Raw genomic sequence first — 24289 nt, 5'->3', positions numbered from 1 at the left:
TGGGGACAGCATGGCCTAGCAGTAGAGTGCTACTCTGCTAACCCGAAAGCATCAAATTCAAATCCAGGTTCAATCAAAAATCAGTAGAACGTCCCTGAGTCTACCTAGCTCTGATTGTACCTCACTTACATTAAGGAAAGTAAAGGTGGCTGGGCATAATGCTGACCACACTTTCATTTCATATGCTGAGGTAACAAACAGGTGAACTCTACTTGCTCTATTGACCATCAGTTTCAAAAAGGTAACTTGGTCTTTACTGCTAAATGAAATAATTTTTGAAACCTTTACTATATGATATCTTAATAGAAACTATTGCAAAACCTTGAAATAAATAGCAATTTAATTATCTCAGCTTATATTCCTTCAACCATATAACATATTTATTAATTTACATAGCAGTTTTGCCATAAAGAATAATTTAACAAAAAGGAAGTGGCTGATAATAGTAATTTCTTTATGACTTTATGTCAGCTCCTTTCCTGAAATAATGATATGATTAACACAATATTTTTATATTATATTTATGTATGATTAACACAATATTTTTATATTATATTTATGCAAGAAATAGGCTACTATTGATATAAGCCTTCTGGTACCAATAAGCACTTACTAGAATAACTTGTCTTGAAAGGATGAAATTGTATAGAATTTTAGCCACTCTACTCAACCATTAAAAAAGAATGTCGACTGGATTTTTTCACCAGGGCTTGTGAAAGGCAATTTAATTAAAAGGTGATAAAGCTGTACCATGAAATGAAAAATTCAATAAGTTGACGAGATGAGATCCTTTCCTTATGCGAAAAAAATAATATAATAATTATCAAACAAACATTTTCCATATACAATAAACGAAAAACAATTTTCAAAGGTTTAATCTTTTATGTCAAATATGTTGAAATGATCATGGTAACACCACAGGGAGTCACAACAGGGTGGTCAACATCATATATAAACAATAGTTGTACTTTTTTTTTCAATCTTTTTTTTTTCTTGAGTTAATAAAGGCATAAAAATGAAGGTGATAACATTAAAATTTGACATTCAAATGACTTACCAAGAAACAAGACAAATGTAAAGTTTAAAAAAAAAATTCAATATTTGTGCTAAGAAAAAGTACAATAATCTTTCTTCTATTTCATGTAGTTTGTAATACTTGATACTGTGCCCATGCTTCCTTAAATCATATAAAGGTAAAGCACTCAAATTAATTTCTCTTTCCATGATAGATTTTATAGATCTCCCTCCAATCACAAAACAGGTTTTATTGTGGAAACAACATGAAAACCAATTGATTGTTAATATTGAAATAAAAATTACAAACACCATTAGTTTAAATTTTAAGCTTTAAAAGTTTTGAATATTAGTATTATTCAATTGGTGATTTTAACAGGGTCAAAATGTAAGCATTAACAGTTTACATGCTGTATTTATTTCAACACCTGAAATTTCTGATCAGACTATGCTGCTAAAATTCTAGTAACTGAGCTGGTCAGCTTCACACAACACTTAAAAGATGAGCAGAAATAATAACAGTTTATCATGAGTACAAAATCAGGCCAAATGTTGAAAGGTCGGAGAGGAAAATTACACTGTCTAAAAAACAAATGCATGGTAAATGAGATACTTGTCTCAATTACCAAAATAAACTATCATAAGGAAAAAATGCTGCAAAGAAATCACACTGCACAATTCTTTTTATTGGGGACCCACTGGCAAGGGTTTATAAAGCTACATCTCAACAATGCTTCAAGGAAAACAAATATTATGCACTATTAAATGTGGTTATTTTTTTTTAAACCATCAGGCGGTTCACTTTTTAATATATGGCATAAAAGAATACAAAAGATTATCCCTTCTGGATAATGCCTTCTAATGCAAAAATAGTAACATTACTATCATACAATTCAAGATCTGTCAATATTCTTTCCATATGCTGCAATTTTTTGACAAGATAATTTACATTTTAAAAACATAAATCACATTAACTACAACATTTAAAGTAGTTAGAATATTTACCAGCAAAGAAAAGTTAAGCCAGCTAAGCTCATATCACAAGATAATGGTTTTAAAATACACCACCAGAATAAAAGAGTTACCACCATCCACTAGCTTTAATTTGGGGGGAAAAGGAGTTTTTCTACTAAAGTACTTACTGGAATACTAGCAGATCTATACAATTATTTTTACACAAATTTTGGAATGTTTTCTTTTTTCAGTTGTATTTTGAAGTAATCTTTCACCTGTTTTTTGTCTTTACTGAACATCTTAACTTTCACAAAATGTTTTACATTATACAGATCCACAAAAGCTTGAATACAGCCATGATATTGTATCATTAACACTTACTGTAATGTACGGTAAAAAAAACTGATGTGAGAGTGCACAAGACACAGTGCTTATAACATAAATACAAGTTAGCTTCTTACATATTACATGAATCTTGTATTTAAAAAATACAGATTAAATTTTAAAAAAAAAGAAATCTTTTTAAACAGTCAAAATGACTGTATTACTACTAAATTCATGTGGCATTTTTAAAAAAAAAAAAGAAAAAGTATTATAAAACTTCTACCTTTATTTACAAGGTGCCTTTTAGTGAAGTGCAATTTTTAAAAAGTTACAGCACTGAAGAAATTTACACATTGAGACTCATTACATAGTTTTAATTCAAATGCAATTGAATCTTTTAATCTTAATATGTAGTTCAATGTTATTTAAACATTTACTGAACATTCAAGTAATGTCAACAACAGAAAACAATTCAACACCCATTTATACATTTTCTTTAGTTATTTTTCTTATTAAAACAAGGAAAGGGACAACACGGTAAATAAATCTTTTGGATAAATCACCTTAAAAATTATAAGTTAATAAAAAAAAAACTATGTCATGGGATATTTTAAAAACGCTGCAACAAAATGTGAAGTCCAGTTAACATTGGCTTGAAAAAAAGTTACCTTTTGATCATACTCTCCAAATAATTTCAAGAAAATTATCATGATTTTAACAAAAAGAAAATTTAGCATTTTCTAGGAATGGTTTTAAAATTGATGTTATCACTGTGTAGTCATAATTACCTAATAACTGCTAATGTGAAAATAAATTACAAGAATGATTCATACTTATTTAAAACAAGTATTACTGAAACAATAAATTACCGAGTTGGACGTTAATTTTTAATTGAGAAAAAGTCAACTCCAAATTATGCATAATTATTTATTTGTCGATGCAATCTAAGTATTTTTTGCACGTTTTATATTTAAAACTAAATAAAATAAGTGATCAACACTTAACTAAAATAAAAATCTGTTAAAACCAGTACCTTATCAGAAGAAAAAAAACAGTGCTAAAATTTCACAGTAGGCTTTGTTTAAAATATTACAAATCACTAGCCTTGGGCATAAACAATTCTAGAAATTTTTATAGGATGCTTTAGGGTGAAATTTAAAATTAGATCATACTTTTATTTTAAAAATAGCCTTTGCATATACATTTTTTAAAGTATAAATAATATATACAGTGTAACAGCCAACACAGCCATACTAATAGTCTAAATGTTATTAAATAAAAGCTTATTACAAGTCTTATTTGTTAAATATCAGAGAATGTTTAATGAAAGTTTAATTTTCTTATATTGCCAACTTTTCAAGCATGAACAAAAATAAATCTACCATCAGCTCCTGCCAACATATTTATATAAAGCTGTGTAATTATTTAACTAGATTTATAAATAAAACTTTTACATTTGTTCAGTAAACGCAAATATATTTATAAAACAGCACTGCAGGCTATTACAAAAACCTCGGACTTCATATATATAGTTATTTGAACTATAAAACTTGCAGTTCGCTAGGGTAATGTAAATTCTACTTAAATTTATCCATCACTTTTGCAGTCTAAGGCACACAATTTTATATATCACTCTGAACTTGCTTGCAGATCTCAAATCCAAGGGTGGAATTTGTTAAACTTAGTAAGCTTTTATAGTTAAAAAATTAGCCTAATTGTTGGGAGCCATTATGCAACTTCAACTTGTATTTGAAATGGTTCACCAACATGATGGGTTATAGGCCTTCTATGATACTTCATCTGCTGAAAGTAAAGCTAGTGTTGACAAGTTTATTTTTTTATGTACAATTTTGAAAATTAAATTGAAAACTTTAGCACAGGTTTGGTGAAAACAAATTGCGAAATATGTATTACCATTACATTGCCATTTACTACAAAGGCAACTGAAATAAATATTTGTATCAATAGTATTATCTTTTACTATGGAAGTCAAAAACTTGATATTTTTAAAAAGGAGTATTGACTGGTACCACCTAATCTTAATTTCATCAGTGTACATGTAAAAAAAAAAAATTTAACTCGTTTTCAGTCTTACAAAATTTAAATATAAATAGATTTATCTAGAAAAACATTTGTGTTCAATCAATGTCACAAGTGTGGCATATGTAACTAATTCATGATTGCACAGTTAACTTGTCACTTAATACTTGAGCTGGTAGTTTACAAAATCAGTTTTATAACTTACGAGTCTGCTACATTCAAGAAAAAACTAACAGTTGCAGGAAAAAATGTTGGCACAAAGAACAAATAAAGGGGCCAGTATTTTTTTTAACATACGTTTTCAGCATACCAGTAATCATATTTGGCACCAAAATGAGCATCTATTCATCTAAATGTTAACATTCTTGCTTGTTTAGATAAACACTACTGTTGATTTTAAAAGATTACTCAGAGATCATTCTATTTTGTAGCATTTAATTACAAATAGCAAATTTTCCTTTTTGTAATTGGCTGAAGATGATAACCTGAGAAAGTTTCTTACCATTACTATAAACTGACTTGTTTCAAATAAGACACATCAAATATGTGTTATGAAAACCTAACAAGTTAGACAACATAGGAATTAGGACAATTAGATGAAATGGTTGGTACTTACTCTCAAGGAGCATGACATGAAGCCTACGAACATGATCATTCATAAAATCTCTTTGTTCACCATAGATGATTAAAGGCTCACTGTATGCAAGTTGCAAAAGCAAGACAAAGTTGGCTCTTTACATACAATACAAATGTACAATCTTCAGCTTTTCCTTATACAGATTATATAATATCTGCTTCAGTATATTCATTTGTGATTTCAGTTTATTCACCCAAAGGCCATTTCATTAAGTTGAAGAGTTTTATTTAAAGTTTACAGAGGTTTGTATTTAACATTTGAAATGTTACACAAGAAAAGGTATATTTATGTCACCTAAGAAAAGAAATTGATGATTCTTAAATTAAAATCTGTTTTGAACACTTGATAAAATTATGTTAAGAAGAATGATAGGCTTTTCTTTCAATTAGCAGAAATTACCATCATGTATATTGATTTACTCAGCAGTAGCAACTGGTAAGTGATCGGCTTTGGCTGGTTTTTTAATTTTGTTCTGGGGCTTCATGACAACATGAGGCTATCTCTTAAAATCTCTTGGTGCTGACAGTTGCCCTGCACTGAAAGAATATTGTACTGCTGGCATGAGAATGTTGGTTTAAAAACATGATTGTAGAACACATTTCTCTGAAAACTGGGGCAGTTGTGCACAAAAGTTGATGGATTTCCAACACCAAGAAACGAACACATGCGTGAAGAAAACTGTAGCAGTTACAAAAGTTTCTGAATCAAATCTTTTTAAAAAATCAGTATGAGTCATTACAATCTGTCCAGTTTAAATGAATCTTCTGTGGCTGGGTCAGCTACAAGGCTAGCATCTGTCAACATCTGAATTTCATCAAAGTCTAATGGGTCAAGGCCAGCTTTGAAAGCTTCATCATTAGTAAGAAAGTCTGCATCAAAACTATCTGACATGCCTGTAATGGCATTTCCCAAATCTTTGGCAAAATCCAGAGGTAATCGGCACATATCATCTGCACCTTTAGACAAATAATAAATAGTTTTAAGAATAGCTCATACAAATTTTGGACAATATTAAACCATTTTTGAAAATTAAATGGAGTATTCTATAGACAATTGCTGGCCATAAAAAAAACCTGCATATACATTATTTCAATAAGAAACAATTAATACAAAATCAACATTACAAAATTACTGCAAAGATATTCATTGCTTTATTTATATGAAAGTCAGAATTTTTTTTTGTTTATATCATTTATTAAAACTTCAAAGAGATACTATTTATCTAAATAGACCAATATTTACAGTAAAGTAGTCTTGAACAGGATATGTTACATTTTACCTGTAAGAATAATGTCAGGAATTTTGCTGCCAGAGGTGGGAGAGGACAATGAGTTTTGCTGATTCATTTGACGATTGTTTTGAGAGGACATGGTGAGTTGGCTATTAAACTGACCACTAGCCATGACATCTATAGGACCAAGAAAATGAGGCTGAAAGATGTCATCATTGCTGGACATTGCCAACATGGCTGCCTGTAAATATAAATTGGACGGTACTTATTTTTTTTTGCGTTGAACTGAGAATTATATAGCTCGGTTTTAGATTGTGCTATACAAATGAGTGCCACTTTAGCTTTTTATCTCTTACAGAGTATGAGCTACTCATGAGAGAGACATACCTGGGTGTACTGTAATGCTAATCCAAGCTGCTGTGAAAAGGCCAAGTCGTTAGCAGCACATGTACTGTTACTATTACTAACTAAATTCAAGCCATTTGTGGTCATGACTGTTGAGCACATGTTGGTTGAGGTAACTTGAAGGGGACTCTGGGAAAAAATGCCAGACATAGGACAGGGATTATTTTTAATGGCTGGCATGCCTTACAACCAAACTATCTACATCCCAAACCACTACTTTTCAACAAAGAAAATAGGACATGCTAGGTGACATTTCATTTTATAGCACAATTTGTTGAGGAGCCTGAACTGAGAATTTCCATTAGTTAATGTACAGATACATTTTAAAACATTCTATTTTAAGGTGCACATGGCTACAAAAAAAACCAAGTGATTATAAATTGTGCTGCGTTACAACATTTAGGAGACCATAAGTTTTTATGTGCATATATTTTAAGTTAAAATAAAAAACAAAAAAACAATGGAGTATCCACCTAAGTTTAAATGAATAAAAAAAGTAATTAAATTATTGGAGTTATCTCTATCAGAAAACAAACTTTAAATGCTTTTATGTTTTGCAAAATGTTATTACAAACAGATGTAACATCAATTTATGTTTATTGACAATTAGAAATTAAGATGTTCACCTAATATTAGTTAAATTAGCCAGTTTCTTTTATAAAATACTTTTTATTATGTTTCCACCATGAGTCAGGTCTGATAAGTTGTTACTTGAAGTTTACAAAAGCCATTACAACAACACACAAACTATCAAGTAATTTCCGTTGCCTTCACTTCAAGTTTTTTATGAATACTTTTTGTTAGCATTACATTCTAGTTAAATATTTTTTCTGACAAAGATTTCATTTAAAAATTGGGGTCAAATAATCATTAATCAAAATTCAAATGCCGCTCATATATTATTTTTAAAATTCAAATATTTTTATAACATTTCTGACAAATAACTTACACAATAAAGCTGAACTATAGCACGTGCAGTTAGAATGGAATTTTGAAAGAACAAATTTTGTACAATAAAAAACTTGATAAAAAGAAAATACATGCCACTACATACAAGTAAAACAATTGCTTAAATTTTAATATAGCTATTTATTTTTCACTGCTCTGAATTAACATACGTTCTTTAACCCATAGCAAGCTAGTATAGCTGGGTTAATTATATTATCCTGCAAATTTTTATCATTTTGAATCTTGCTTACAATCCTTTTTTTTGGTTAACTTTGGCAAACTTATTCTCACCTAACGAACTTGTTTTTCAACATTAAAAATGTGCCCAAAAAGGTGTAAAATTTAACAAATAAAAAAAAGTAATCTCACCATGTTATTGAACTGTTCAAGTTGATGCTGCAAGCAACCAGGATAGTTATTTAAATCAACATGTGAAATGTGAGGTTATTGCATAGTAATTAAATATTTGTTCTAGTACACATTCAGACATATCATACCATGTTAAACTGTTCAAATTGATGCTGCAAGGCATTTGTTTGCTGTTGCTGCTGTTGAATGTAGTAAGCGTCACTAAAAGTTGAGTTAACTGACTGGCTAGTAGGAGTTATTCCTGGAGATTGAGCAGGGCTGTATGATGGCGCTGAGTGGGGAGAAGTAGGTGACTGACAGTTGGAGTCAGAAACACTTGTATTTCGATACTGTGTCATAGATGCCTAGGAAACAAAATGTAAAAGATAAGCACATCATTAAAACTACTATAGTTGATATTGGTACAAAAATCTATTAAATGCCAAGATTAACAAAAGTGTAGTGGCAATCTGTCAAATTAAAACACTAACTAGCTTGAAGTTCAAAATGGTAAAATGCAAACTTTAAAGCAAATAGTATTCATTACAGTGCAATTAACTCTATATCACATTATTACAACATCGCTTGAAAAGTGCAACAATACAAGGACAGCCAATTTGAATGTGAAAATATGTTAGGAGTTAAATTTGTACTACTTTTTAAAACTATCCTATTTTTTATTTCATACTAGGTATTTTTAATTGGTGTAATTGTTAAGTTATTAGTAATGCTAACGATAAATTTGCATAACATTTTTTTTTTATCTATCAGCTATTTATACATCTCTGCTTTCGTGTGGTTATTTACATACCATTTTTTAATTGCATGCCAGAATAATCTCATTTTAATGTAGGATAAACAATATGAGTCACATTCATATTAAATTTCAACACAAAAACAAAATTGGCACAACATGCATATCATCAACGGTGCTCTACAAATGAATTAAGAACAAAGAAAAAAGAAACTGCCACAAAACGATACCTTACCTGACAACCTAGCTCATCACAATTAGTAATGTGAACCTGAGGCACCAAAGGAGTTTGTTGTTGCTGATGATTATGTTGATGGTTGTTATTTTGATGAAGAGATTGTGTGAAATTAGAAGAATGAGTCTGAGATTGACTGGGTAAGTGTGGTGTTTGAGTAGATAACACAGCTGGGGACGATACATGATTGTGCTGGTAGCATGGCAACGATGGCTTTGTTGCCTGTCGATGGTTTAATGACTTCTGATGTGTTGGTGAGTATAAAGGTGAGACAGGGGTGGGGTAGGGTTGGTTTAAGGGTGATTGTGTGCCCTGATGCCTCAATTGCTGCTGTTGCTGTTGTTGAAGCTGCTGCTGCTGCTGCTGTTGTAAACATAAGTACTGTCGCATGCAGGGGTCCATATCTGCCATCTAAGAACCAAACAAACAGACAAGCTGACAAAAAGCACAACAGCAAGACCAGCACTAAACTAATAAAGCTATCAATTTGATAGAAAAACAAAGCATGTAAATCAACAATAAACATACACATTTCACAATAAAAATTAAATTGTTAAAAATAAAACAAACAAAGAACACAATAGTGCTGTGTACTTTAACCATTAATGACCCGTAACGCTCGCTGCCACCAGCAACCCATGATGGACCGTATCTCCCGCTTACAAAACACATAGAAAAATTAACTTTGTTTCATAAACATTTGGCCTACAAGTCCCAATTTTTAACTAAACAGGAAGTTGGATAATAATTTCAAAGGTGATTTTGAAATATACATAATATTAGTCTGTTTCGATCCCGAAATTTTAAACTTAGCCGTCTTATTTTTAGTTGATTTAAAATAAAAACATGCCTAAAAACATATCTATGCATGTATTTTACAAATTGTAAATCTTAAACATAACTACATTGTTATTCAACTATTAAATTTGACGCTTAGTTGTTCAGACAAAAAATAAATTAAGTTGACTAACCAAAATGACCTATTTAGGATATTTTCTGACATTTTTCATTTTTATACTGTACTTCTACCGAATATTGTACTCCTACTGAATACATTATGTTCTATTTGACACTGTTGGGAAGCCATATGTAATTCCAACATTAAACAGTAGTTTTTAATCTTAATTAATAATTTCATTTAGACAAAAATGAATGTTTTGCGACTGGGTTCACTTGTTCATATCAAGTTATGCTCCTTACATTGGGACGTCAAGGTTGGTGTTTTGGTAGAATGAATGGGTCATTAGTGGTTCAAAAAGGTACTATTAATTAATTTAACATTTTGCTATGGTGAAAAATGTTTGCATTTATTTTATGAAGAGAGTAATTAATATATTAATGCTGAAAATGATTAATTTTGAAAAGTGGCAAATACAGTAAAATGTGCTTTCTTAAGTTTCACAACAGCAAAGACTCAAACTGAAGCTGTCCAAATATAAAAGTTAACTTGTATTACACATACAACATTTAACTAGTCTATAACAACACAGATCCACATGATGATTCTTTCTCCAACTGTATATCATTAAAAACTATTAAAATTTTGATAGTTCTATCTACAACTTAGTTTGAACAAAAATATTCAATTTATACAATATCTTAAATCTGGAGGTCACCGAAATACATATAATTGCTAATTAAAATAGGGTACTGGTCATTCAGCAATTATTTGTTATTGAATATGCATCCTAATTCTTTTGTACACTTAAGAGTTTGTTTCAGCTATTTTAAAATTCCCGAACAGTATTTAAATGAACCCAAAAAAAAAAAATTACTAACTTAAGGTAAGTTTAAAATTTTTCGAATTTGAAACTAGATTAATAAAAATATTATGTATAGGAAGATCATTTTTAAGTTAGCTTCTATTTTTCTTTTAATAAAATAAAAACGTAAATTTGTAGTATAAATAAACTTCTCAATAATAATACATCATCTCAATGTGAAACACCTAATATTCCTTATTCTAGTATACTTATAAATAAATATATTGTATCAGTTTAAAAGCTGAATTTTTGGTTAAGGGGAAATTATTTGAACAGAAAATGGAAATTTTTTTTTATGATATATAATAATAAATTGGAAACTATAATATAGTGATATAGATAATACAGTGCTTGTTTCTTCATAATTGATAAGCTGTTTTGACAAGTAAATGTTGCAGGTTGTAATTGGGTTTTGAGCAAATTTAACAGTAGTTATATCAGCTCTCAAATTTCTTTGTAGGAACAATGGAGGAGCCTTCCATTGTCATCATGTGGTATGGAAAGGTAGATGGGGATCCGCTTATGAACAAGTCAGTTTGAGGAGGATTATATAAGGTTAATTCCTAATAAATAGAACAAAAAGCTGAAATTTGAACATATGAAAAAATACAAATGAAGACACTGTGTGGTTATATAAATCGGAATGTTAAAATTGTTACTATGTCATATTGCTGTAATCTTGAAATGTCTAGTTCTTTAGAGTTGAGGAGAATGTCTGCAAAACTGGGGCACCACAATGACACAAAAATAGGGATAGACACTAGCAAAAAAGGACTTACAGAAGTGGACTGGCCACCAATCTGATTTAGAACAAGTGGACTGGGTAGAGATATGCCCGATGTTTGCCGTCGTCTCTGATTGGGGCTCTGTGGATTTTGATGGCTCATAGGCATGTGTCGGGGACTAGTAGGACTTAGACTTACTGGACTGTTGCCAGTTCCGCCTGTGTTATAAGGATCTTCCTGATCTAATGGGGTTGAGAGTGGTGATGGAAATTGTAGCACTGATAGGTCAGGTAAAGATCCTGTGTTGCTGGTTGTCATTGGTATAACAGATGAAGAATTCTGGCCATCATGCTCTTGGCTTGGGTAAATGCTAAAAATATATAGAATAACAAAGGTATTTTTGTAGTACATGATTCAAATGATTAGCTAAAATACAAAACAAAAATACTTTGAAGATAAAAATTTGTTTAAAAGCATGAAGTGTCACATTTTCTAAAACTAGATTTAACACTAAAATAAAATAAAACAAACTTGATATTTGGAACTTCACAAGATTTAGGACGAGAAGGGCCACCCATTTTTTTAGAATCCCAATAATTCATTTGCAAACCATCTCCAGCATTTTCTCCAACCATTTCAACAACTGCAAATAAATATTTATAAAAGTATTTTTTTAATCAGCATAACCTATTCAGATAAATAGGTAAAAATATGAGCTACTTACTACGACGATGAGATGGTGGAGTCACTGGAGGATGTGTATAGTTCTTGTTATTTGCATTTCCCATTGCATTCATATGCAAAGAAGGATCAGAATGAACTCTGTAAAAGCATCAAAAAGAAATATTCCTTTAAATAATTTAGATACAAATTTAGGACAATAAATCATAAGTAACAGATTTTTTAAAATCACCATGGTTGTCTAATAAACATATAGTACAAAAAGTTTAAACAACATAAATAAGAGCCATTATAAAACACATTTATCTAAAATTGGTTCAATTAAAAAAAATAATGGATTGGTATTTATCACTAGTGTTTTTTAATGCTTATTACCTCATCATGAATTTGCTCCACTCAGTATAAAATGGATATATTAATAGCATACATAGACACCAGGTAAATTATTTTACTTTAAAGCCTCTATATACAAATTAATAGGCAGTGAAAAACTTTGCTACAATCTAAAACATTTTAATGATTGCTTTAAATATTTTTTTAAATAGACTGCTAAAATGTTATCGCCTAGAGTAGACAGACTGACTAGGTAATAATACTAATAAAATAAATGTTAAATTCACAAAGGATCTGATAAATTAAATACTTATATATATGTATTAATGTGAAGTTGATATTTTCAGCATCACATAATTATCATAATTGAATGATTTCAAATGAGTTATCAAAAGCAGATAAATATTCTCAGAATGAACAGAAAGTTTTGAGTACAAAATGTGTGACAAATAATTTCCCCTAAAAATACAACTTGTATGTAATACAGAGACATTTTAATCTAATTTTTATTTAAATGATAATATAAAGTTACAAATAAATCAATTACCAAATGATATTAATGCTATATAAAGGGAATCTAACAATGTCCTCCCCAACTTGGAAACTAAGTACCAAAAAATTTAAGGGAAGTTTCAAATTTATTTTATGCATTTTGTTTCTTTTAGATGAAAATTACATGTCAATAAATGAGTTATTACTAAAATAAGATACGTTTTATTTTTAACTCTTGCTTAGATCATTTAAAAATTCCACTGGAAAAACTAATTGTATTGTTATAGTTTAATCAGCAGTTATTATTAGTGCTACAGGCAAAAATATTGTATATACATTTTTTTAATTAATATGTGCAGTTTGCTAAGGCAGAGATTAGCCTAATCATTCTTTGTAATATATATATATATACACAGATAGATAGACAGATATATATATATACATATATAAATAAGGTATAACAGTATTAGGAGTACAGATGTTAATTGTGAAATACAATATTGATAGCACTTTATAAAACAACATTTTTATCACAAGCAAATAAATAATAATAAAAAAACACCATCAAGTTCCAGTTTAAAATGAACCCTTTGGCTTCTTTTGTATTAAGCATTTAGATACAATTGCAAGATACATTTAAACAGCAGACACTTTGCATAAAAAAATGTAAAGATGAATGATTAACTAAAATATAAACAGGTCTCAAGTTTTTTATAAATACAGTTAACATCAAATATAGAAGCAAAACTATTGTCAAGCCTCAACTGCCAAAGAGTTATAAAAGTATAAAAGTCTTGATTCAAAGACAGGTTTACCAATCTGAAAAACCCAACACCTACAAAAATGCATGCACAAGATGCCAATCCAATGCAAGGGTCAGGAACTGGGGAGGTACTCAGTATACAAAGGCTAGGAGGATACACTCACCGAGACAATGAAAGGCCACTATACAGATAGCGGTGCGTCCTGGATAGCCCACAACTGGCAAAAGGAAAATCAATCAAAATAGAAACAAAAAACGGGTGGTAAACAAAAATATAGTAAAAGCAATGAATTAAAATTAAGCTTAAAGAAAGGGTTAAAAAGTTATATGCAAGGTTGCTTAAATAAATAACACATGCTTAGCAACTTAATAAAATATAGTGATCTTGAAAAAAAAAACTAAAACAGAAAAAGAGAAATAATTGTTGAATCTGATGAATGATGGCACTGTGGGTACAATACTATTATTTTAAATTATTTAAACTGTCATGGTCTAAGGTATTAGTCATCACCTATGCCAAATAGATCGCATGCACTATACAAAGAGGGTTAAAATGGGCTAGTGACAAAAATGTCAACTGAAAACGTTTTGTCAGGCTACTTTTTACCATTAAAAATTGGAATGGCATCTAAAATGTTAAGCAGTGTACCTAAGATAGCCTGCATGCTCGTAGCAAGAGAAGCAGCCAAATTAATAAAGATAAGGATCAATATGACGGATATGCATGCTGTTTAATATTTTATTAAATAAGCATCTATCGTAATCAGGTCTGAAACAATTATCACTAATGAACAAAACGACCCTTCATATTATGATTTTAAGCTTAATCAATGTAAATAGCTAAAACTGTATAACTTTCTAAACATAAAGCAACATAACTTTTTAAAAAAACGTAGAAGTTTTAAGAGGGGTAAATTTACCAAAAGTGATCAGTTGGTAACCTACTACAATTTATTAAATTTATCACGTTAAATATGAATTTTCCAGTGTCACATGAAGGGCAAATGTTTCTTTAAAAAATAAATTTATGTGATTGTAGTTCAAGTACTTAGTATAACAACATGGGACTTATCATTGTAATGTAACTAGCTGTCACAACGAAAATGAATCAATGATAATATATTTATGTGGTACAGAGCAAAACGGGAAGAAGTTAAAACTATATTGTTTTAATTAAAATGGACTAATAAATATAAAAAGTAATCAAATAATATATTAGACTACAATATTTTGTAATAAAATAAATACCGAAATGCGTTATTAGCATTTTTCACAGGTTTAATATGGTTCAAATAGGATTGTAATTCAGCGTCTTGACTAAGTTATGGTAGTATGAATTTTGTTTTTAATTAAATAGGATTTTATAATGCAAATTATTTGTATACTATTATATAAAAAGGCATGCAAACCACTACACAACCATTCTTTCTAGTTGTATTTGAAATATAGTGGACACATTTTTAGGATTTTTAGCTATGGAAAGCATTGAAAAAGTAATGGCCCCTTAATAGTATTACCAAATGTGTATAAAAGGATAAGCAGTTTAAATTTAACTGCAAAAGGACGAAACACAATGAAAGTGTATCTCCATCATAATTTTTAAAGTACATTTTACAGTATGGTGTTTTAAAACAAATGTACTTTAAGCCTGATTGACATTACAATGTAATTCAAATATATTATACAAGGCTCTGAATTATTTTAGACACTATGGCACAGTGCTTATTTCATACTTTAACAGTCAAGTTTTTTAACAATATCGTCATTATCAAAACAGGATTGCATCTCGACCTGTAAAAAGTGAAACTATTTACTAAGAGGCGTTAAAGTAAGATACAAGTTGTTAAAAAGCATGTATAGATCATTTTAAACATATTGATTGATTATGATTAATTTAGAAACTCCAGTAATCATCAACATAATCCTTTACCTTTTATTAGTGTACAAAAACTATAAATGTAACAGAACAATTAGATAAAGGAAATAATTCTCTCATATTGCAATCATTGTAAGCAATTTCTAAAATAAAATTTTAGAAGATAATGAATTTTGGGGTTGTGTAAGATAAATCAAGCAGAATGAGGTTCAGTTTTCTAAGCCCTCAGTTAATTTTGAAAATAACTTATTGATAAGAAATAAAATTTATTTTATCAAAGGCAAAATTATTAATGAGTCATTTATATTTAAAATGTATTGCTGAGGAAGGTTTGAAATATGTAATTACATTTTAAAATTTTAATTTAAAAAAAACCTGTAATGCTTGATCATAAGTATAAAACTGAAGCAGTGAAAACAACATTATGCTACAATATAAAGAATACACCCATGAACATAGTACATTTGAACTAAGCAGTAAAAGACACTAAGCCAACACCAGAATTAATGTTATTCCTTCTATAAATATGACCTAAATTAATTTAGCAGCTATCCAATGAAATACAGACAACAACCCTTGTTTGTGTTGTAAAGATAGAGATTTAGACAACCATGGATTAATTGACATTCATAAACCTAAACCTGAATCCCATGATAAGGGTTAAAAACTCACCTACGCCAGCTTGTATCTGGTGGTGGAGACAGGTGATATGCTGATCCATAAGGCGAAGAGTCAATCTGAAAATAAATATTTTAGATTTTATAGTAAAGCGTTTTAAATTTTTTTTTTAAATAGCTAGAATTGGGTTTGCGAGAAAGGTTACCCTTTTATCTGTGGGAAAATTTCTTCTGTGTGGTCCTATTTGCTGCCTTTGTCGTTCTTGTCTACCATGGACCAATGTTGACCGACCTTGCTTCATATCATCTAAATGCTGAAGTGTGGCCTGATAAAAATCAAACTTAACATATTAAACTGGATTTCGAATTATAATAATAGTTGCTTAATAAAATAAAAGAACACAGAAGTAAAAAATAATGTAATTTTTTTCTTTGTTATACAAATTTTTGTATAGATGACAATAAAATTAATGAAATTCAAACTGGTTAGATTACATCTGTTGATGAAGCAAGCTTTGATTACAATGTAAATAATACTGTGACATAGAAGAAAAAAAAACACCAGTATTTAAAATTAAAAATGCTAAAAACAAATTCTAAGCATTCTTTTTTTTATATTAAAATTAACATGATAGTAAAAGCACATTTAAAAAAAAACTGTTTTCTAGGTTTCATATTATTTTAAAATATGTATAAATTATTATATTTAAACCTAAAAATTATAAAACTAAGTATTGTCAAGTATAATGCTTTTTGTTTTAATTTTTTTTATAAATGTTATTTTTAAATTGTTTTTTTAAAGACGCATATATATTAGAAACATATTTTGCTTGCCTGTATGGGAAGCTTAAATGTTTTTATAACACAAAGACAGTTGACGGTTAAAGATGTGTGCACTAATTTTAGGAAAAAATATAGGTGCAACTTTTAATTACCTGTAAATCAATTCCTTGATTAGCACTAATTTGGTTAACATTGGGTAAAGATCCACCCCTGTAAGTTCCAAGATTTGGTGCAATGTGCTGTTGCTTCTGATATCTTGGTGGATCCTGAAACAAAATAATTTAGTTAAAGCATAATATTCAGAAGGCTCTTAAGAATACTTAGAGGTTCTTGCATTAGCAATAATAATATTTCAATTATTATAAGGCACTATAATGTTTTCTATAACGTTGAAGCTCTTAAAATATTTCTTCTTCCTAATAACTAATAGATATTTGTAAAAAAACGATGATGTGGGTATCCTTGGAATATGGCTAGTAGTCAAAAAGAATTTTTTGATTATAAGGAGTAAACTTGCTACTGACTAAGTGAGTTGATAACGTGAGTCAGAACAGCTGATGCTTCTTTTAGTGAATGCTTATTGATAAGTAGCTATGGCTGATTCTAAATATTAGGCCTAAATTATCTAAATTTAACTACTCCTTTTCCTGTAGTTAGTTCATAGTGTAAAGTTCAGTTAAAAATTGAAACTAATGAAGGATTGAAAGCAGAGAAGGTTGGTTGGAGTCTCTAAGGTAGTTTGAATATTTTAATACTTTAAAAAACTGCTATAGGCCTACAAATTTCATAAAGAATATTATTAAATTTAATGTATTAGGTAACTAAATAGAGCTTGAAAAATTTGCCAAAACAATCTGTGGATTGTGTCTAGGCAACAAATCTACAAAACAAAAAGAAGTTTGTAGGAATTGAGCCTACCTAACACCATTTTTTACAGTCTATGTACAGGAAGAGTAGCTGATCATTTAGGCCATAAAGTAGTAGAATAATTGTGTTCTTAAATATTCAATGGAAGTTTGTATTTCATTTTCAAAGGTAATATTTCCATAATATTTCGAGGAAACATGCTGAATAATCATTATCATAAATGACTTCATGGTTTTTTGATGACTTTTACCACTTTCTCCTCATCATCACAACACCCAGACTGCCCCCCCCCCCCCAACAATTATACCTCAGCCTACACCCCCCCCCCCCCTTCAAAGATGCAGTTTTACTTTATAAAACTATTTCTTTCACAAATATTTAATGAACTCTGTCATCACTGAGAGAGATCATTTCTTTAAGGGCCTACAAAAACAAATGGTGTTTTAAAACAAAAAATATTAAAATTCTGTTTCTAATATTAGGCCTAACTTTCAAAAACACAAAAGCATGTCATCTTTTATTAACCCTCAATCCCCTTTGTCATAAAAATTCCCACCTCCCCTCGGCCCCGGAGTATGATGACATTTTTAAACAATAACTAAGTAAAAATAAATGAAGCTTCAAAGTAAAAACATTAGGGTAGACTGGATCTAAGCTGTATTTGCAAGTTCTCTGTAGTTTCCTTTATAAGGGCCTACATAATTTCTTCAAATAAATTTCTAATTAATTGAGCAACAGGCTTAAATTTTACCTAACTCTGATAGCTTTACATAACTAGGAGTAGAGCTCTAGATCTAGGCCCTATAACTTGAAAATCTCATTTGGGACCATCCATAAATGACGTCATGCTTTTTATCTCCCCCACTCCCCTCCATCACACATCGTCACAAAAAGCCAGGCCCCCCCTCCCCTAAAATGATGTCACATCAGCCTACAACCCCCTTAAAAATTGCAGTTGAATTTTTCTTAAAACAGATATTTTTTCCGAAATCTTGTCTGACCTCAGTCAACATAGAGTATTTTAATCAATTCCTATTAAAATTTATTAAAATAGTTTTCTAAAACACGAAATAACGGCTAAAATCCGTTTTTCAGGAGAATGTTTACACCGGTTCTGGTAATGGAATCTTCTTTAAAATAGGGGTGTTAGGTTACTGGTAGTTAACTAAATGCTCCCATGGCTGGCTAATGTCACTGCTAACCCTGTCCCTAACCCTAACCCTGGTCCTACCATAAGCCTAACGTTAATTTCTAACCATAAAGTTAGTCGAGATTACAATACTACTAACAACCCAACACCCCTTTTTTAAAGAAGATTCCATTATCGGACACCGGTATCTCTAATCATCCCCGTTTTCTAACATTGCTTTTTTACAATGCAAAGTGTGACGTCACAACATCTAAACCCCCCTCCCCCTCATCACAAAATTATGGACTCCACCCCCTCGCCCTACGAGTGTTATGTCATTTATGGACGACACCTTTAATCTTTAATAACCAACCTAGCTCAACTTTTGACCACCACTAAAATGAAAATCTATAGGCCCTAGGCCTAGATTCTATTTACTTATCTCTAAACTTAACTTTATCTTACAAGAAGGACCATTAGTTCTGTTTCAGACTAGATCTAGATCTAGGCCTACTGTTTTATATTATTTTGTAGGCCGGATTGTTGCTTATATGGCTGGATTGACCTCTGACCCTGAAACGTCACGCGTCGTTTTTTGACGGTTTTTACGTTTATTTTAGGGGTCCTATCCACGACAAATGAAAAAACTGCTAATATCGCAAATTCTCATCATTATTTTAATGCGATATGCTAAATAAATGGACGCCATGCCTGAAAATAACCGAAAAAATCGCCAGATATGTGGTTTTAATTAATACACGCTATTCTTGTCAAGTACTCTTGGGAAAAACTGAACTGCCGCCTTAAACGGCCCAGTACATGGTCGAAACCCCCTGGTACAAATGCAGAAATATATAATTGAGATATTTATAATGAGTAATTACAGTTATGTTGATTCGCCTTTTTTATATCGAATTTCCATATGAGGTACCCATGCAAACATTTCTGTCCGCTTTGTTTACTATCGTGACGTCATTGTTACGCTAGTTACCTCACAGAAACAACTCGTTTTTGTTTTTTGCGGAATGAACTGTTAAGTCTAGTATTTTAATTATAATTCAATTGTAGCGTGTGCAGAAAAAGTAAAATTATGGAAATTATTTTTGTATTAGTAATTTTATTAGTATATTGATTTTTTCTTCACTGTGGGCCGACAGTGGCTGCATTGAATTTAATTCGTGACCGGTGGTTAACCTCGTCAACGCTGCGTGGTCTATTCGTTTATATAATTAGTGATGCTCGTTCAGTGGCCTTTTTCAGAGCTAGGCCTAATTACGGGCGTTTTTTTAGACTTAATTGATCGGCCGTTAGCCCTTTTCATTGCTGCGTATTTTAAAAAATGCTCGTTCAGCGGCCTTTTTTTTTTTTTTTTTTTGGTGCTAAATAATCTGTTTACGGGCATTTTAAGCGTTTATTTATTTTTTTAAGCTAGACGTAGATCTAGTTTAAAAAATATTTTTTAATACAGCTGGCTGCAGGGGGGGGGGGGTGCAAATCGAAAGTTTGAGGGGGTGGGTGCAAATCGAAAGTTTGAGGGGGGGGGTGCAAATCGAAAGTTTGAGGGGGGGGGTGCAAATCGAAAACTTGGGGGGGGGGGTGCAAATCGAAAATTTGAAAGAAAGTTTGTCCCCGGGAAGAGTCGCTACGCCTTTGGGGGGGGGGGGGGCTGACACCATTAAGTGCCGCACCGGGTAACACCCGACCTCGCTACGCCACTGGCTGGCTGTCTTGCATGCCTGATATGTGAACTTAAAAAAAAAATGACCGAACTTTTAAAAAAAATGACCAGAAGTAGGGAAGTAGGTCTGTTTTTCAATTGGCTAGAGGGAGGGGGGGGGGGGGAAAGAGAGAGAGAAGTGAAGACACCGACCATCTCGTGTACGCGTGTTCATGCTATGACGTGTACTATAGGCCTGCTGAACTCACGGTGACCCGCGACCGTGGTGGGATTTTTCATCCACAGGATAGTAAACGTAAGCAAGCAATCAGGCTAGCGACGATGTTTGGAGATTTAAAAAAAAAAAATCACATACGTCATGTTTTCAAGATGAAAAAAAATGTAATGTAAAAAAAAAAAATACCATGCATGAACCTCAGCTGCCACACTGTTGACTCAATATAATGTGAATTGAGTGTAAAATGTATTTGTATTTATAAACGATCATAACTGTTACTATCATATTATTTTAAGCATATTTATTATTTATTATTTAAAATTAGAATTTGAAATAAAAATATTTATTATGGTCATTTGATTTATGCAGGTGTTCATTACTTCATAAAATGGTATGAATAACATGTAGAGTAGAATTTAATAAATAATAAAATAACTAGATCTAGTTTTATTATCAACCAGTTGCTTTTTGTTATTTTCCGGTGAGTAAATTACCTAAGCTGACGCAATTACCATGGCGGGAATTAAAAGCTCGTGTACACAAGTCGACGACGTCATGTTATGCCGAGAACGCTGTTTTGTCATTCATTTTCAATTTTGATTAATTTTCAAATTCTCTCTTTTCTCGTCAACCGAGTGAGCTAGATATTTAAATGTGGTGTCAAATGTTCTCTTAAGGGGTAAGGAACTTAATGGTGTATTTGAAATAACAGAATATTTTATTTTAAAAAATCCATAATTTAACCTATTATTTTGCCACAATTGTTTTGTACATTTTCCCAACAATGTTTATTTTAATTTTTTGTGGCCATAGAAGTCAAATGCACCTCTCTGACTGTACTGTAATACAGATGAGTGATGTTATCAATGTGTTATGTAGATCTATAAAGTGAGGAGTTTATGGTTATGTTACAGGTAGACTCGTAATTTTAGATTGTTCGGATAGAAGGTGATCTGCAGTTGGTAGAGAAGTGCTTTCGTTTATTTTTCTTGACTTCGCTATTTTCATATTGAGACCCTTTTTTTGAGCAACCACAGAAGTGAGAATATTAATAAGTTTCTGATTTTAACCATTTACCCGAGTTGCAGAATTAACCTCTTGTAAAATTGCCTCAAAAGCTGCCGTTTCTTCGGCTTGCTTTTGAGTGTGTAAGGCTATTTTCTCACTAAACTTCCGAGGGTTCGCCATGATGGCTGAAAACGACAAGCTTGTTATGATTCCGACATACAAAAGGTAAAGCCACCAATCAAATTATAGACATCCTGTCATGTGACAACCATAGATGGCGCTTGCTTTATAATGCACCATTTTGCAAAACTCCGTCAAATTAAATTTTGATCGGAGAAGGCTAAAACTTTTTATTATAATGCTATCCTAGTTTAATGAGTTTATGGTCATATTTGAAAATAAAATGTAAACTGATATGCAAACTATTGGTATTAACTGAACAATTTTTCACTACTAGATCTAGATATAGATCTAGATATATCTCTAAATACGTAATCATCTTGTAATAGACTTGATTTTTCTAAAAAAAATTAGTGCATGATTTTAAAGTTTTGCATCTGATTTATGATTTTTATTCAATAACTTAAAAAAACATTGTATCGGCAACTGAAATCTATATAGAACATTTATTGAGCAAGTAGTTAGACCTAATGATAATACAAATTATTTTATTGCATTAATTTACGTAGGCTTATATTAAAGACAAAAATGAAAAGTCTCTAAAACCACACTTTTGTATTATTGGCCTAGGGCAGGCGGGCAGGGGTCGGCAACCTGATGTCAAGATGCGGCTCTTCAGCTCCAGGCACACATTAATCACACATATCAATAATTATTTTATTTTATTTTTAAAAGTCATAAAGATATTAGTCTGCAACCAGTGTTTCTTCCAGGCTTTTTCTCCGGGAGGGGGGGGGGGGCACTTAAAATTTTCGGGGGGGGGGGCGGTAGACTTTCTTCGGGGGGGGGGGGCGGACACTGTTAAAAGTATATATTTTCTATATAAATTATATCAATTTCATTTCGTTCGGGGGTGGGGGAGGGGGCGGTAGAATTTTTTTTTTTAGAATTTTTGCTGGTTCGCTTCAAATGAAATTGCTGCATTTGAAAATCAAACATTTGTAGAGTGATTAGTTCACAGAAATTAAGGGCAAGTTAAAATAGTCGGAGGGCCAGTAAAACAAGCACGTTTCGCTGCTCTAAAGGAAATCCCGCGAGTTGAGGCAGTATTATGTAACGCATGGAATACTCTTCCAGAATGCTACAATGAGGTGAAGAAGTTGTTATTTGGAGTGCTGACGATCTTCTGGTCAACATATTCATGCGAGCCAGCGTTTTCTAGCATGAATATGTAATGTTTTTACTGCTCTCAAAATGTACTGTTATATTGTGATATTCTTGCTTCTATTTCTCACTCTCAGTCACAGTCACAGACGATCAAGAACGAAGAATAAGCAGTCTTCTGCAAATCTTTATTTGACTATCTTTCTTGAGCGGGAATTGTCTGTGTAGCGCGCATCTAACAAGACTATAGCGCCAATACGTGTGCTGCATAAATTACTGACTAGGGCCGTCGTTTCTCCATCCCCTCTAAGGCTAACGCACCGGCTTATATACCCCACCCGCGAGCGTCTCGGATGACACCTTGCTCTTGGCACGAATTCTAACGCTTACCTGTGAAAATTTCCCTCGCTTTTGTGCTAACCGACCCCAATTAACCCTATATAAAAACTTAACGCGATCTCCTAAAATTCTAATACGCTTATCCTCTGAAACCACAGACAATTCCCTTTACAATGATACGAATTACAATAAACATCAATTAGTTGTTCTTCAACAATAATACTTCAAACATGCAAATATTATAAAATTATAATCAAATACACCTAATTAAAGTAGATTTCAATAATATCGGCTTGCTCCTAACTAACACTAAGATATTCTAATTAAAGATCAAGCTTGGCCTAATAGTTCTTCCAATTTTCATGCTATAATAACAACTATTTATTAAGATATGAATTTTTCTTCTTGCCCTACTAAGCACAATTGACTGATTTCTAACAAATTCACTACATTTGACCCTACCTTTAAAGTAAGAATTTTGTCCTCAAAATTGATTTAATTTATTAAAGGTTTTGTATATTCAACATCTTAAATCACATCTTCATAAATGTGATACATCATAAACATCCATTATAATTATCAAAATGCAACATAATGTTCAAATTAAACAAAAAAACAATCAGAAACTGGCTCCATTGTAATATCGATTAACATGAAGTTATTATACAGTCTTGTTTTGCATTTGTAATGTCTACGTTCCTTCTGGTTAGATCTGTACATCTTATAATTTCAATGTTCCTGTGGTATGTTCACAGACCGAACCATGAGCATAATTGTGATGGTTCTAAAGCTTCTATAGTGGTCCTAGCACAAAGCTAAACTGTATCTACTTACATTTCGTTGG

General features: G+C 31.3%; 1 protein-coding gene across 6 annotated transcripts; it reads right to left on the bottom strand.

Moving 5' to 3' along the window:
• Positions 1-859: 859 nt before the first annotated feature.
• Positions 860-22036, bottom strand: LOC131958363 (CREB-regulated transcription coactivator 1). 6 transcript variants are annotated; one of them, XM_059323356.1, is made up of 14 exons: positions 21892-22036; positions 17076-17189; positions 16347-16466; positions 16196-16260; positions 13812-13865; positions 12103-12200; positions 11910-12021; positions 11433-11748; positions 8891-9301; positions 8051-8266; positions 7923-7949; positions 6588-6734; positions 6249-6441; positions 860-5925 (listed from the first exon to the last, which is right to left on the bottom strand). In XM_059323356.1, exons 1-14 carry the CDS (start codon positions 22000-22002, stop codon positions 5705-5707), a joined length of 2205 nt encoding a protein of 734 aa, XP_059179339.1. In that variant the 5' UTR covers positions 22003-22036; the 3' UTR covers positions 860-5704. The 6 variants fall into 6 exon arrangements, with proteins under 6 accessions (XP_059179339.1, XP_059179341.1, XP_059179342.1 ...); XM_059323358.1 differs by having other exon boundaries at positions 11577-11748; XM_059323359.1 differs by lacking the exon at positions 6588-6734.
• Between the last annotated feature and the right edge of the window lie 2253 nt (positions 22037-24289).

The sequence above is a fragment of the Physella acuta genome, unplaced genomic scaffold (genome assembly GCF_028476545.2).
Source record: "Physella acuta isolate Inbredline_101_S28 unplaced genomic scaffold, ASM2847654v3 ptg001322l, whole genome shotgun sequence".
NCBI lineage: Eukaryota > Metazoa > Mollusca > Gastropoda > Physidae > Physella > Physella acuta.
Note: the sequence above shows the minus strand (reverse complement) of the source record. Positions and strands in the feature narration are given on the sequence as shown.

What these genes read in the sequence shown, in the direction of transcription:
- LOC131958363 (XM_059323356.1), bottom strand. Translation starts at nt 22,002, where the DNA reads ATGGCGAACCCTCGGAAGTTTAGTGAGAAAATAGCCTTACACACTCAA. An exon ending in ATTTTCCCACAGATAAAAGG is followed by an intron (nt 16,261 to 16,346) that starts GTAACCTTTCTC and finishes ATTTATTTTCAG; the next exon opens with ATTGACTCTTCGCCTTATGG. An exon ending in TGTGAAGTTCCAAATATCAA is followed by an intron (nt 11,749 to 11,909) that starts GTTTGTTTTATT and finishes ATATATTTTTAG; the next exon opens with CATTTACCCAAGCCAAGAGC.